Source organism: Vicia villosa, linkage group LG4, assembly GCF_029867415.1.
Source record: "Vicia villosa cultivar HV-30 ecotype Madison, WI linkage group LG4, Vvil1.0, whole genome shotgun sequence".
In the NCBI taxonomy this organism is placed as follows: Eukaryota; Viridiplantae; Streptophyta; class Magnoliopsida; order Fabales; family Fabaceae; genus Vicia; species Vicia villosa.
This window is the reverse complement of record NC_081183.1, coordinates 131,057,056-131,071,624: the sequence shown is the minus strand read 5'-3', so window position 1 is coordinate 131,071,624 and position 14,569 is coordinate 131,057,056. Positions and strand designations below refer to the sequence as shown.

Sequence of the window (14,569 nt, the reverse complement as noted above, 5' to 3'; positions counted from 1 at the left end):
TCAAGGGATAAAGTAGCCAACATCTCAATAAGCTTTTCTTCAGACTTTCATTCTGATTTTGAGATGATGGGTGCCATAGTCTGTACCTATAGAGGAGATTCCCTTTGATAGGTTTCTGAAACAGACTTAGTTATAACATGACACTAATTTAGTCATGTTCATTTGACTTCCTTGATTTCAAACAAACTACCCTTTCTGGATAACAATTAGGGCAGTACACATTCTTGACCATATTTCACTGTGATTGAGACACATTATTCAACTCCAACAACTGCTCTATGGTTATGAATACTTATCTAGTTTCATTGATCAGAGGAAACTCCCAGATATAGGCTCTTCTTAAGTACAACATAAAGGATCGGAAAGGAATACCTTCATGATTTTTCTTAGTAGCACTGAGCACATGTTAATTGTGTCCTGATTAACTTAGCCAGATGTCTCCTCTTCCAGACCAGGAGTAGGTTCCAAACCACTGTTCTCACACTATATTAGTTTAGCACCAGAACATCTGTTCTTCAGCTGGTAGCTGCATACCAGTTCTTAATGTCCTAACATCCAGTAGGACATTTGTTCCTCCTTCTAGGAACACTCAGCCTTGAAATTTTCAAGGTACACACTTGTAGATCATTATAAATATCATTGATCAGTTGACATTCATCAACTCTAATAAACCATGCCATTATGAGTGGACTTGAGAGATTACTCAAGTATCTTTGACACTTTAATTATAGCTGTCAATTTCTGCCATACATTCTGTTGAACCTTCATAACCCTAGGGTTTCTCAGAGACTATGCAGCGGAAAATAGTCATATCTCAACAGAATTCACACAATGCTTACTTTAAGGGTTAGTTGTAAGCATGAGAACTACAGATTGATTGATGCTCAATCTTGCACAATGCTTGCTTCTGCATCAAGCAACAGACTAAACCTAACCAAAATCCTGACCTGACAAACTCACATACATACAGAGATTACCTTATCAATATCTTCACTCCCGCATGAAGGTTTTGATGTGATTTTTCTCTATCCATAGATACCGATCGAATTAGTTCTGAAATTCAAGTTCTTCACTCCCGCATGAAGTCTTTGAATTTAGCACTCCTTGTTCCAGCATCACAACTTTTAGGTCAGATTGGTCTAATCATATAGGTCCAACCTCCACTTAAGGGACCATACAATATGAACATTCTTTGTTCAAACAATCTTTTACCTTTACCACAACCAGAATTTATCCCTCATGGATCTCATCCAGAAACAGACAGGATGCCTGCTCTGATACCAATTGAAGTTTTGGTATGACATACTCGGATGTCATTCACGATGTCAAGACATCTGATCTATTATTAATGTAGCAGAGGCAGAATAGAAAGATCCCTAATTTATTAATTACTCCTAAACCGGAGTCAATGAGACCTGGGATCACACATGTTCAGTAAATATAACCAGATTGTAACATTTATATGGTTCTGTTCAGGAACAACTAACACTTTTGAACCTGATGTTATAAACGATGTCATAACATTCATAACTGAACAAACAATGCAGATGATAAATAACACAGTTAATTGTTAACCTAGTTCGGTCTAACTACCTACTCTGGGGGCTACCAAGCTAGGAAGAAGATTTCATTATCAGTAGTACTATTTTATGTAAACAACCTCTGGTTTACAGATAAACAACCTCTGGTTTACCTAGTCACTACCCAATGCAACCTTTATCTTAGAACTCCATCCAAGACAAGAGAACCTCTGCTCACTCCCTAGTGATACCTAACTGTTACAACCCTGCAACATCTATTTACACAATTAACAATGAACAATAACTTGATCTTGCTTCACAGCTTCGATCAAGAATACAATACTCAACTCTTACCTACAGGTTTCGAGTGAGGACAATCACTTCTCTTACCTACAGGTTTCGAGAAGGACACGACAGCCATCCCACAACCTGGTTGGTCTACCTATAGAAACCCTAATGACTACATCGTTTCTAAACAAGGTTTTCTATATCAAACTAGGTTACAAAGATTCCTATTTATAACCTGATCCCAATTGGACTTGGGCTTACAAATCGCAACACTCCTTGCTGTTACAAATATGCAGAAATATTCTGCTACAAATAAGGTCTTTTAATCATGAGTTTCCTATTTTATCTCCTGAATTAGAAACTGCTGAATCTTCAATCTTCTGATCTAATTCTCCCTGAATCTTCAATCTTCTGATATGATTTTTCCAATATTCTTTTGACCTTTAAATTTGCGCCACATAGGATTACAAAATATTCTTCGTATATCCTGTATCTGTTGAGTACAAATTGAATCTTCCTTCCAGTTCTGCAGACGCGATGTCATGAGTTGATGTCATGACATTCCATATAACATCTTGCTTGTACCTGTTTTGTTCATTTAATATTTGCAAGATTCACAATTAAACATTTTGCTGCTATTATATGTTTTAGCCAAACATTAGACAATAATAAAGAACAGATAGAGCATCAACACTACCATTTGCACATATTTTTAGCAAATAATCTGTAGCCTCTTATTGAAGTTTACTTGTAGGATCGGCTACAAAATCCTAGAACCTAGTGTTAAGTTTGGAAGAGTTTTGTGTTTGAATTGAGTGTCGAAAATGGTAAAAAATCAAAGGAATGCAGAAAAACAAAATAAAGTAAAACAATTTAACAAAGTGAAAGGAACACTTAAACATAAAGACTGAAACGTAAATTGCTTTGAATTAAAAGTTGGAGGCATGCATACATTTCAGAAGTTGCTCGTTTTTCTCTGATTGCGGATACTTTGAGCTTTTCTTACAATGCTATCAAATGCGACCTCTAGAACTAAAAAGGACATCTACTTATATAAACAAATAAAAATAACTGTTATTTCTGGTCGACCAATCACAACTAGCCACGTCATTACCCATGCAAAACTACTCTTGGCCACTTTCCCATATCTTCTCACAACTACTTGCTATGCCTTTTTCCATTATCTCACCCGTATCACTTGATGGAAAAATTTGGCTAAGTCCCCATCTATTTTTCGACCATTTTGGCTAGTTTTATATATTCAATTTTCTTCGACTTCTTTTCTTATGACCTATCACTTATATCCCTCAATTCTTTTGCTTGCGCCTTCTCGAGCTTTAACTTGAGCTGCCCATGTTTTCATACTCAGGTAAAAAATTACTGGCTAACACCTACCATTTTAAAATGAGCTTCATTTTGACTATCCTTTTGAAATTGCTTAACATTTTTACTTTTTAAAGTAAAATAATTTTTTCCTACTTTTAAATATTATATATATATATATATATATATATATATATATATATATATATATATAATTTAGTAATTTTATAGTTAAAATTTCATTCTTCTTTTATAATGGTAGAAAACTCATCGATAAATTATAAAATTTGTATTTATAAAAATGTGATTTGTTTTGACACAACCACAATTGGTGTAAACTATATGAATCAAATTATATTATAATTTTCTATCTAACATCATAGTTCTATCCAATTCATTAATATTGCTATTTTTTTAAATAGTTTTTCTTATAGAATTAGTTTTTTTTTCTACTTATAATTGTTTGAATCATCTCCATCTAGTGTACTCCTCACAGCAAAATTTATAAATTTTCTCTTTACTTACTTAGTTTTAAATTGATGTCTGTAACTAAAATTATGGCTACAATACTAATGATGCGGCAGTTTCTTCAACCCCCAATATACTGTAATTGTATTGTGATTTGAAATTACGCTTATTTCTACATTAGGAACTAAATCAAACAATTTCACCCAAGTTTCTTCAAATATTTTCGTCAAAACTTAAAATTTAGAATCTAAAACTCAATTTGCTCATGAAAATTCTTAATATTAAGTGTTTTTCAACAATGTATTTCAAACTCTACTAAATCAATTTTTTTTCCGTAACTACCGTAATATGTATCGCAACAACCACAATGACCTCAATCGCAACATCTGAATTTGCGACTACAACCGCAATTTAAAACCATGACTCAAAGTACCTAAGCTTATTTATACCTTTTTTTTATTCTAAGTGCTACCATAACACTTTCTATAATATTGTCATTTATAATTTTATCTCTTCAAGTCTCACCACGTAGCAAACACAACTTCCTCATCTTTAATACACATATTTTATTCTAGTGTTGATTTTTAACCATTCAACATTCTGCCTCATACAACATCATATGTCTTAATGGCTAAAATAAATTTACATAGTTGTCAGATAAAGTTTTTCCTTCAACATCCCTTTCTATTTCTTCATATTTTGTATTACGGACCTAAGATATTTAAACATCGTGCCTTGTGGTATGATATAGTATTCAATTTTCATCTCTATGTTATAAACGCATATCTTTTTACTAAATTTGCACTCCTTATACTCCCTCTTATGTTAACTTAAACGAAAATTATGCATTTCAAAGATATATCTCAAAGTCTTCAATCTCTCATTTAAAATTTTCTTTAACTCTCTAAATAATACTATATTATATATAAAAAAACATACATCTTAATGTCAAGTCCTGAATGTGTTTCGTGTATACATAAAAATTTAAAGGTCTAAAAACAAATTTTAGTGCAATCCAATTATAATGAAAAAATTATGTGTTTCTCCACTTTTCCACTTTATGTTAGCATACTAGTCAATATCCATTATATACGAATAAGTGAGAGGCTAGATTGAGTTCAAATTTATGCTCTTACATTCAGATGTTTTTGTAAAATTATCAATTAAGATGACTTCACAAAATAAGGTTAAATATTCATTAATAAGAACAAAAATATGAAGAATATTGATTTTAATTAATAAGAATATAATTTTAATTTTAAATTAATAGGAGTTTATATTGAAGATTTGGGAAACTTTTAACTTATCATACATTTTCATTTAACTTACAAGTTTTGTATACAAATTCTTTACTTCCTATTCTATTTCACATCATCATTCATCCCTATCGTGCCCACTCTCTCACTTCATCATAATAACTTTCTCCCCAATCTACCCCCACCGTATTCCTAAACTACACAAACAACAAAGGACATCATAGTCATTTCATAAAAACACTATGTCTAGCTTCTTGTTCAGATTGTCGTGTTCCTTCCAAAGTGGTAATAATCTTTCACAATAAAAAGAAAAACAAAACACCATTCTCTGTTTTTTCTCTGTTTCGTTTCCGATTTCACACACACGCACGCATACACAAACAAACCCAAAAAGTAAAAACCTCAAATTTCTAATCTTTTTCGAAACCCCATTATTTTGAATCCAACAAAATTCAATTTTGTTTTCGTTTATTCAATTGGGGTTGTTGTTACTCGTTCTTCCTTTTTCTTGAATTTTCTGTGGCGCGTGGCGCGTAATCGTTCTCCGTTCGATCTCCGGCACCGCTAGGTGTTTTTATGGCGGCGGGGACAATGGCGACGGCGGCCGGAGCTGCGGTGATGCTTTACTACGTGAGCCGGAGGTTGACGAAGAAGGAGGAAGAGGAAGAAGATGATCACGATGGCGATGTGTCGAAATCGAGTAGATCGATTCGACGGAGGAGGATTTCGCGGAGACCAGCTCAGGCACCGGCGACTCTGCTTGAATCGATTGTGACTTTGTCTGAGACTTTGCGGTTTACGTATGCGGAGACACTTGGGAAATGGCCTATTGGTGATTTGGCTTTTGGGATCAATTACTTCATGCGAAAACAGGTTCGATTTCTGTGATTTTGGGGTTGTAGAAACTAGAAAGTTGATTTTTTTAAGTGATTATGGTTTTTTTGAATTGTAGGGTAATTTGGCAGTTGCTAGTGTTTATGCTGGAAGTGATTGTGTGGAACTCAAAGGAGATGAGATTATTGTGGAATTATATGACTTGTTGAGGCTATTGACATTGGGTATGCTTTTTTCGAAGAAGCCGTTTCCTGTGTTTTTAGATTCAGCTGGATTTACGGTGGAAGATGTTCTTATGCAGAAGCCTAAAGCTGGGGTATGGTTTTATTTGTAGCTCTGAAATCTATGTCTCTATGCTTGCTTTGGTCTTATGCATTTGTTTTGTTATGTTTTGAGCTCTGTAGCACAGACACCTCGGAAAAACATGTGTATTAGTGTCCGAAATTGACATCAACACTCTATGACTATGTTTAATTAATTTATTTATTCAAATTATTACCGATGTCAAATTGTCTGTGTGGGTGTCGTGTGTTTTTGGTGTCCGTGCTTCATTTTTGGGAGGATGAGGGGTGGAGGGAGGAGTAAGACAAATCATAGGAAGACAAAGACTCAAACTTAGCTACTCTTTAGGTTTAGAGGTTTTGGTCTCATTTTTATCAATGTTTAGAAGAAAATGCTAATGAAAATGACATTTTCAGTTTTGACTACTATTTTATTCCCTTTTATGGAAATAAAATTAATAAATGTTTAAACATTGTGACTTTTGGTGTTTGATAATAGGAGTTGGCTATGTACTTGTGCTAACAAAAGGGGTGAATGTCCTAATTTGTCCATTACTTTGTGTGGTCCCTCAAATTAAAGAACATCTTTGAATTGTAAATAATGGTTAATTAGTTTGGACAGTATTTTAAATTTCTCTCTTAAGCTAAATACTTAAGAATGAAATTGGTCACAAAAATTACTCATGATGAATGCCAGTTAGATAGTTATTATATTTGTTAGGTAAATCTCAAAATGCTATCTGGAGGGTAAGTGTGACTAAAATGACGATGATTACAATTTTAAGGATATTTTATCATCCTAATTTTAACGGCTAACTTGCTAACATCAAACAATCTGCTATCTTGTTCACTACGCTGTTTGTAATTAGCCAATTAGGCGAAATTTGATTGTTGGCGTGGCGGAATGTATCCGAAGTTGTTCAAGCAATCTTTTAGTGTAATTAAATAAAACCAAGTAATGGAATGGAACTCTCTTGTATTGTGATACACTGAGATGTAAGTTCTCTGTCAAAAAATAATCTGGACTATTAGTTTTATGTTATCATCATTAGAGGATTCAGCCTGATCAAAAAATTATCTCAGAAAAGTGGAGTGTGATATTAGAATAGTGATGTAGATGTGATTTTTCATGTATGGAATGACAATTACATGGATCAGACGATCTCATTATATCTTGTCATGGATTATTTTTAATGATAAACGTAGATCATTTAAATCCAAATCTCTCCTAATGGTTTGGCCGATAATGTTTCTCTGATTTCATCTGCTTTTCCCTCTTCATTGGTGCTTGTATGGGTCTTCTCTACACATTACCAACCACCGATGCTTTGTCATCTTTTCTTCAATTGGAGCTACCCTAAGACTTGGAACTAATTGCTATTGTTCCGTGATTCTCTATTTAGTACAAAGTGATGCCAAATAGCAGCTATAGCTGTGCTACTGTTGTGTAGTGGAATTTTAACAAACTGCTATTTTCCGCGATCTCTGATTGACACATGAGCTACCCTTACTATTTCTTGTTGATTTTTTTTTTTAATCCTATCTTGTCTTATGTATGTGACCCTTCATTCATTGTACCATTGTCATATGTTCAATACCTACCTGGCATGTAGTCCAGTATAATATTGCTAGCTTATACGACTGTGTTAAAGTTTCTCTCAAGTTTGAGGGGTACTTATCTGTTACAAATTACTCCGAAGCCTTGGATACTATTTGTATTACTGATATTGTTGCTTTATACTTGCTCTGCCATGTCTTTTGTAATAAGTCTGAAATTATTGTGACCTTATTTACATATGTTAATCATTAAATCTTACAAAATATCTTCTGTTTTTTCATGGAAAAATTTGTATCTCCTTTTCTTTCATGTTCTATATCAGCATGTTTTCACCTGTTTTTTCTGGAAGTTGATTCTATGGCATGACATCTTTCTGCAGCTTCTGAAACCCGCCTTCACAATTATACGCGACACACAGTCAAAATGCTTACTTCTATTGATCCGGGGCACTCATAGCATAAAAGACACACTGACAGCTGCAACTGGTGCTGTCGTGCCCTTCCATCATTCGGTTTTAAATGATGGTGGGATAAGCAACTTGGTTTTAGGATACGCACACTGCGGTATGGTTGCCGCTGCTCGGTGGATTGCAAAGCTCTGTACTCCTACCCTACTTAAGGCTCTTGCTGAATCTCCAGACTTCAATGTCAAGGTATTGCTCATATATTCATTTTTAAGTTTAAATAAGAAAAGGCTCTTATTTCTTACGTTTTTACATGTCACTTTAGAGTCTATATTCTTTCATGATTTCTTTTTTTATTTCAAAAATGCATTTTATCTTTTATTTTTATCCTACATATACATGTATGTCGGTATAAGTATGTTTACTAAATACTTGTAATTTTCTGTCTCCATAGATTGTTGGACACTCACTTGGCGGTGGTACTGCTGCACTGTTAACATATATTCTTAGAGAGCAGAAAGAGTTCTCCTCAAGCACATGTGTCACATTTGCCCCAGGTATGTCGTCAACGATTCTCTGCCACTGATTGTTATCTCGTCCATGCCGCGTGTTTGTCCACCTCTCCAATTTCCAAGTCACTATAAAAATGCCTAGGGATATGAGAAAGAAACACTATTGTGTCTTGTTTCCAAACATATGCGCTAATTGATAACTTTAAGAATTTGATTTTCTCTAATGTCATTTCTTGCCTGGTCACTGTACCGTTGCTAAATCCTCTAATTGTTATATTTACAGCTGCTTGTATGACATGGGAGTTAGCAGAATCAGGAAAGAACTTTATTACTACCATCATAAATGGCTCTGACTTAGTGCCCACATTTTCAACTTCCTCTATTGATGATCTCCGATCTGAGGTACTGCAGCTGTGCTTTCTTCTTAAGATGGTTTTATTGAAAATTAATGATTAATAGTCAAATCCCGAGCAACTATTGTGGTTGTTCAAGTTATAGATTGAGGACTGACGCGAATAGAGAATAGTTGAGGCCTTTCATTCGTATTTCCCCTAGTGTTGGGACTAGTGTAAAAAATCTTGTTAAGGTTGCCGATTTTCAATGAAAATGAGGTTTTACTCCAACATGAATTTGGATTTTCATTACCAGTTTTGGGGAGTATTAATTGCCGCTTCTGTTTCTATTTTCACACCTATTCAACTAGTTCGGTCCAAGTATCCTCCTTTGATAATCAAACTAGTAATAGTTTAGAAAAATTATATTCAAATATTGAATTATATAGGAATGTCAATAGAAACATGGTTGGAAGAAACACATTTCTTAGTTATATGATGTAGTTTGTCTCATTCTTACATAAATTGGATTTCATCAGGTCACCGCATCCTCTTGGTTAAATGATTTACGGGATCAGGTTGAACATACAAAGGTTCTGAATGTTGTCTACCGCTCTGCAACTGCACTTGGATCTCGCCTACCGACTATATCTAGTGCAAAAGCTAGAGTAGCTGGCGCAGGTGCTATTCTGTGGCCAGTAACCAGTGGCACTCAGGTAGCTTTTATCTCCGTGCTTCCTGATCTCTAATTGACATTTACGGCATGCATCACATAGTGGTTTTTGGGGTATAATATGAAGAGATGATTGAACAATTGATCATGAAACTCACATATTTTCTTTTACTATGGGATTTGTAGTTAATCTATCTTGCAATTCCTTGATATATAATGTGCTTTTGATCTTATGAGGGCCCTGTTTTTATACTAGCAGGTTATGATGAAGCGTGCACAAAGTGTTGCAGAAGCTGTTGTCAGAACTCGCTCATCGTTGTCATCATGGTCTTGCATGACTGCCCGTCGACGAAATGTCGCTCCATTGCCAAACTCTGATACAGAAGACTTAACTACTGAAGTTTCTCTATTGTCTGAGAGAATATCTGGGTCTCTTTTGTCTGATGAGATAGCAACAGAGTCTGTGCTTACTGAAGAACACAGTTCCTCAGTCGCAGGATCCGGCCATGATGACACAGATGAAGAGGAACATCTCATTCCTGCTAACCAAGATATCACATCCACCGTAGATGACATTACAGAAGGCCAGTTATGGTATGAACTGGAGAAGGAGCTTCAAAAACAGGACGACACCATTGACATTCATGCTCAGGAAGAAGAGGCTGCAGCAGCAAAAGAGATCACGGAAGAAGAAAACCAACTTGTCGACGCTGCAGAATGCAGTAATTCAATCACCACATCCGATAACTTAGATAACCATCGATTTTATCCACCAGGCAGAATCATGCATATTGTATCTATGCCTTCATCGGATAGTTCAGATTCAAATTCTGATGATCATCCTACAGAAGAACATGTCCGCTTATTTGAAACGCCGAGAGAGCTGTACAGCAAGCTCAGACTGTCGAAAACGATGATAAATGACCATTACATGCCAATGTATAAGAAGATGATGGAATTATTAATCCGAGAATTAGAGAAAGATAGCAGTTCTAATAGTTTAATGTGACACAAACAAGTGCATTTCAAAAGTCACTAGTGAATACAGATTTCAGTTATTTTATAGTCTCAATGCTTCTCTCTTCAAGAGTCTTGGTAGGGTATTTCTTTCTGTATATACACACAACAAATTATTGAAGCATTGATTGATTTATGTATACCCAAATAGGTAAAAGTTGAGAATGATATTTCTTTCTTTCAAAAAGAAAGTTGTAGACACCCTGGTGAATTGTTTCATGCTTCTTATTATTACTGAATATATATTGTTTTACAAATGACATGAAAACATCTGTTGAAATAATCATCCGCCATAGCGGAACTTGAGGGATTCAGGTGGTTCCTCTTCCATTATGCCAGAACCTGCTGTCGCCAAGTACTCGCGAATAGTTGTTTTGCGGTCAGCAAGGTAGGTATGATCCAGAAAATTGTTGTAGGCTGTTTCACCAAGATTCTTTGCTGCAAGTACACTACACAAAAAATGGTTTTCTTAGTCATTGTACTATTTGATTTCTTAAACGCATAAGCTTTAATCCAAAAAGTGCTTACCAGTGTCGAAGATAGACACGGCAGGGAAAAACATCATCTCTCCAAATTTTATCAATATTCCACCTTCCATATTGCTGAAACAAAGTTTCCTTGTTTCCTGAACAGAATCAAAATACCAACATATTCCTGTCATCTAATGGACCATTACTCTCTTATCCTCCCTAATCAATGAGGAACAAAGAATCAATTACCTTTACATCTAATGTTGAGAAATTCCTCATCACTATAACGAGCACAAAGAACCTGAGATAAGAAATATACAATTTTACTAGTTAAACAAGCAATGTTTTTACTTCTACCTGATGCAATAACCATAGAATCTACTAAAATTATAATCACCACATACCGCTGGAATGTCATAAGATTTTCCATCAAGAGTTTCAGGAAGAACCTAAGACAAACACGCAAAAATTATCATTAAGATCTATGAAGTCCACATACACTACACTGACACGTCGACACTAATAATAATTTGAAAAATAAACTGATAATAAGACACCGACGTAGATTAAGATTTAAGACATGACACAGTTGAAAATCTATTGGCTTACCGCAAGAAACCGAAACTCAACCTCTCTCTTGATGAAATCTGGAATCTGATATAATAAAAAATCAATTAAACATGAGCTCAATTTCTCAGTTAGAGAAAACACTCACTCAAAAACATGAATAGAATCTGAAATTGAATAACTCAATCCTATCATATCACTGTACTATACCTCTGATTTTCTTATCTCAAAAACTGTTACTACAAGAGTTTCTCCTTCACATGGCTCCACACTCAAGCTTGAAATCTCCTAATTAATTTTAATCAACACAGCAACAACAAAAATTAAAACTAAATCTGGTATAAACCAAAATCTAATCATTGATTATTCAATTCTTTTTGTTTAACTAACCATAGTTTCTGGTTTGGCAATGCCGCGTTCGAAGAAAACAGGAGCAACATGAGCGAAAACGCGACGGAAGTGACTCAGCTTAGCGATTCTGAAATTGAGCAAATCAGGGAAAGTGCTTCGTGCGCTTCGCTCTGCGATTCGAAAAAGTGTGAGGAAATGAAAAGGATGGAACCTGCGAGGGAAATGAAGGTGGTTACCGTACCGGAGAGGAGAGAGCCGAAGCCGCAAATGGAGATGTGATCATCGGGAGAGAGGAGGGTCTCGAAGTGAGATTCGTCGCTGAGTTCGGTAGTGGTCGGAGGAGAAGACATGGCGGAAAGAGAGAGGCGTTGGCAGGATTTTGGAAAAGAGAGAAGAGGAGGTGGAAAGAGGGAGAGGGTGGCGCGTTGTGGGGACGCGCGCGGGGCGAATGGGAGAACGGGTGAGAGTTGTGAGTTTAAGGAAGTGAAGGCGCTTATGTTCATAGCAGCTGGTGTCGAAGTGAAGTGAATGAAAATTTTGTTCCACACTAATAAAAATTAAAACATTGTTTACTGTATTTTTATCAGGAGTTAAAGTTTATTCTAAAAACTTAAAATTTAATTTAATTGATTTTAAAGAAAATTGAAAAATTAAAGAAAATTGGGTTTTCGCCCTTTCAAATCAGCTTTTAGAATAGCATTGCTAGATAGATAAACTAACTGTTAGAAAATCACATTAGGATGATAAAGTTGATTGCAAAAAAAAAAAAGAAGCAGTTTTTTAAAATTCTGATACACTACAGCATTATAGTGTATCACATAACAATATTGATTTGTTCAAATCCTGCTACGCTATAGTGACGCTGTTGACGACACTAAAGCTGATGATGATACACAAGCAAATTTTCTTGTGTCCATACTACTTGACCTCAAAAATAGGTGAACTATACTTATCTTTCGCGTCTCCCTTGTCGCGGCGCACTGCATTTTCTTTCTGTAAGTACCAAAATGTCTTGGAATTTTTGTAAACATTGCTCCTAGGATGAGGGTTAGTTTGGTATATGTAGTTTGATGGATTAAAAACAGGACTTTCTTTTTTAGACACTGACTTTGTCCTCAGACAATTCTCTATCACCTTAGCCTCTTGCTTCAATCTTTCTCTCATGTCCAAAATATTTCTTCTAACTTTACTAGATATTGATTTGTTGGTAATGTTGCATGGCTTGAAACTTGAAGCATTGGAATTGGTAGGGAGAATGTTGGGTTTATAGGGGATTCTATTGCACTCAATGCAGAAGCTTCTGTTTCTTTCTAAGTTGAAAGTTTTTCTTTTTGCAGCATCAGATAGTATTGTATATGCCTAGAAGAAACAAAAAAATGGAAGGTTTAGTTCAGACTTTGATTCAATTTGGAAAAACTTTTAAAAAACGGTTTGTTACCACGAAAATGGACATGACAAAATAATATTGAAGGTACCGATACCGATATTGTTATTCAAAAATTTGATCAATTCACACCGATCTTATTCAGTATCACAACACCTGTATTGACTGAATCTGAGAAAGTCTTTACAGGACGGCGACCTATGACTGTATTAAGGACTTCTTATCCTAAGCTATGAAAGCACCGACGCCAAAAATCAGGCGTATTGGTGTCCGTGTCAATGACGGACACCTGCACCGACACTTGCAATTACTTTTAATTTATTCAATTTTTTAAAATTATTAACAGTGTCGTCATGTCAGTATCGGAGTTGTTTTAGGGGTGTCCGTGCTCCATAGATCCTACGTAAAGAATGAATCATAAATATATTTATGAGAAAAACAAACCTGAGAGACAAGTTTGAATGCAATTTCAGCTTTAGGGTGTTTATTCTTATCTGGATGAAGTTGCAAGGCTGAAGAAACAAACAAATTCATAATAAGAAAAACAAAACCAATGCGAATGGCATAAAATCAATAATAAAAAGATTAAAAAAAAACATTACCAAGTTTATGATATTTCTTACGAATGGTATTTAGCCCAGCATTTTCTTCAACCTATGATAGATATATTTGGATTGAATCACATTCATATTCATATGATATAAGGTTAATTAATTAACAAGGAAAATGATAATAATTAAAAAAACTTACACCAAGAATGCAATACCAATCAACGAAAGGTGCACTTGAGAAAAATGTATGAACACAACGAATTGAATGGTTGGAAATGGAACATATATCTAATACCAATTTGGCTTTGTAATCAAATTCTTCTTGTTCCATTCTTCTTCTCATTTCAAATTATTTCAAATTCTAACTGAAGAAGGGTTTTGTAAAATGCTATAAGAATGTATTTTGTGAACTATTGAAAGTAACGGAAGTTGAACGGTTTTATTCATTTATTTTAGAATTGGAATAATAAAGTGAAAATATTTTGGGAATTGATTAGATAGATATTTTGAAATGGTTTATTATTGTTAATATTATTGATAAGAGTGCGTGTGTGGTCTAGCGGTAAAACGCTTGGGTCCTGAGAGTGTGCTCCTTTCAAAGTCTCAAGTAATCAGACTCTAATTTTTAAATTACTTGTATGACATGATATAGAGATATGTTTCATTAGATTTTTTTACACTTTCACAGCATTTCCATTAAACTCTAACTATTTATCTATAATTTTAAGGGTTCCCTAATTTTAAATTAAAAATTTAATTGTTAAATTAAAGTTTAAATAAT

General features: G+C 34.7%; 3 protein-coding genes across 4 annotated transcripts; 1 reads left to right on the top strand and 2 right to left on the bottom strand.

Annotated features, from left to right (window-relative positions):
* Positions 1 to 5,006: 5,006 nt before the first annotated feature.
* On the top strand, positions 5,007 to 10,664 carry LOC131595227 (uncharacterized). 2 transcript variants are annotated; one of them, XM_058867527.1, is made up of 7 exons: positions 5,007 to 5,728; positions 5,808 to 6,005; positions 7,908 to 8,180; positions 8,386 to 8,488; positions 8,727 to 8,845; positions 9,315 to 9,491; positions 9,705 to 10,664. In XM_058867527.1, exons 1-7 carry the CDS (start codon positions 5,432 to 5,434, stop codon positions 10,455 to 10,457), a joined length of 1,920 nt encoding a protein of 639 aa, XP_058723510.1. In that variant the 5' UTR covers positions 5,007 to 5,431; the 3' UTR covers positions 10,458 to 10,664. The 2 variants fall into 2 exon arrangements, with proteins under 2 accessions (XP_058723510.1, XP_058723511.1); XM_058867528.1 differs by having other exon boundaries at positions 5,008 to 5,728; positions 9,708 to 10,664.
* An 8-nt stretch (positions 10,665 to 10,672) lies between these two features.
* Positions 10,673 to 12,421, bottom strand: LOC131595228 (uncharacterized). Its single transcript, XM_058867529.1, has 8 exons — positions 12,095 to 12,421; positions 11,893 to 12,023; positions 11,713 to 11,790; positions 11,545 to 11,589; positions 11,340 to 11,384; positions 11,185 to 11,236; positions 10,994 to 11,090; positions 10,673 to 10,914 (listed from the first exon to the last, which is right to left on the bottom strand). The coding sequence occupies exons 1-8, from the start codon at positions 12,354 to 12,356 to the stop codon at positions 10,749 to 10,751; spliced, it is 876 nt and encodes a 291-aa protein (XP_058723512.1). The 5' UTR covers positions 12,357 to 12,421; the 3' UTR covers positions 10,673 to 10,748.
* A 350-nt stretch (positions 12,422 to 12,771) lies between these two features.
* LOC131597872 (meiotically up-regulated gene 184 protein-like) lies at positions 12,772 to 14,119 on the bottom strand. Its single transcript, XM_058870532.1, has 4 exons — positions 13,988 to 14,119; positions 13,840 to 13,891; positions 13,682 to 13,749; positions 12,772 to 13,212 (listed from the first exon to the last, which is right to left on the bottom strand). The coding sequence occupies exons 1-4, from the start codon at positions 14,117 to 14,119 to the stop codon at positions 12,772 to 12,774; spliced, it is 693 nt and encodes a 230-aa protein (XP_058726515.1).
* Positions 14,120 to 14,569: the final 450 nt, after the last annotated feature.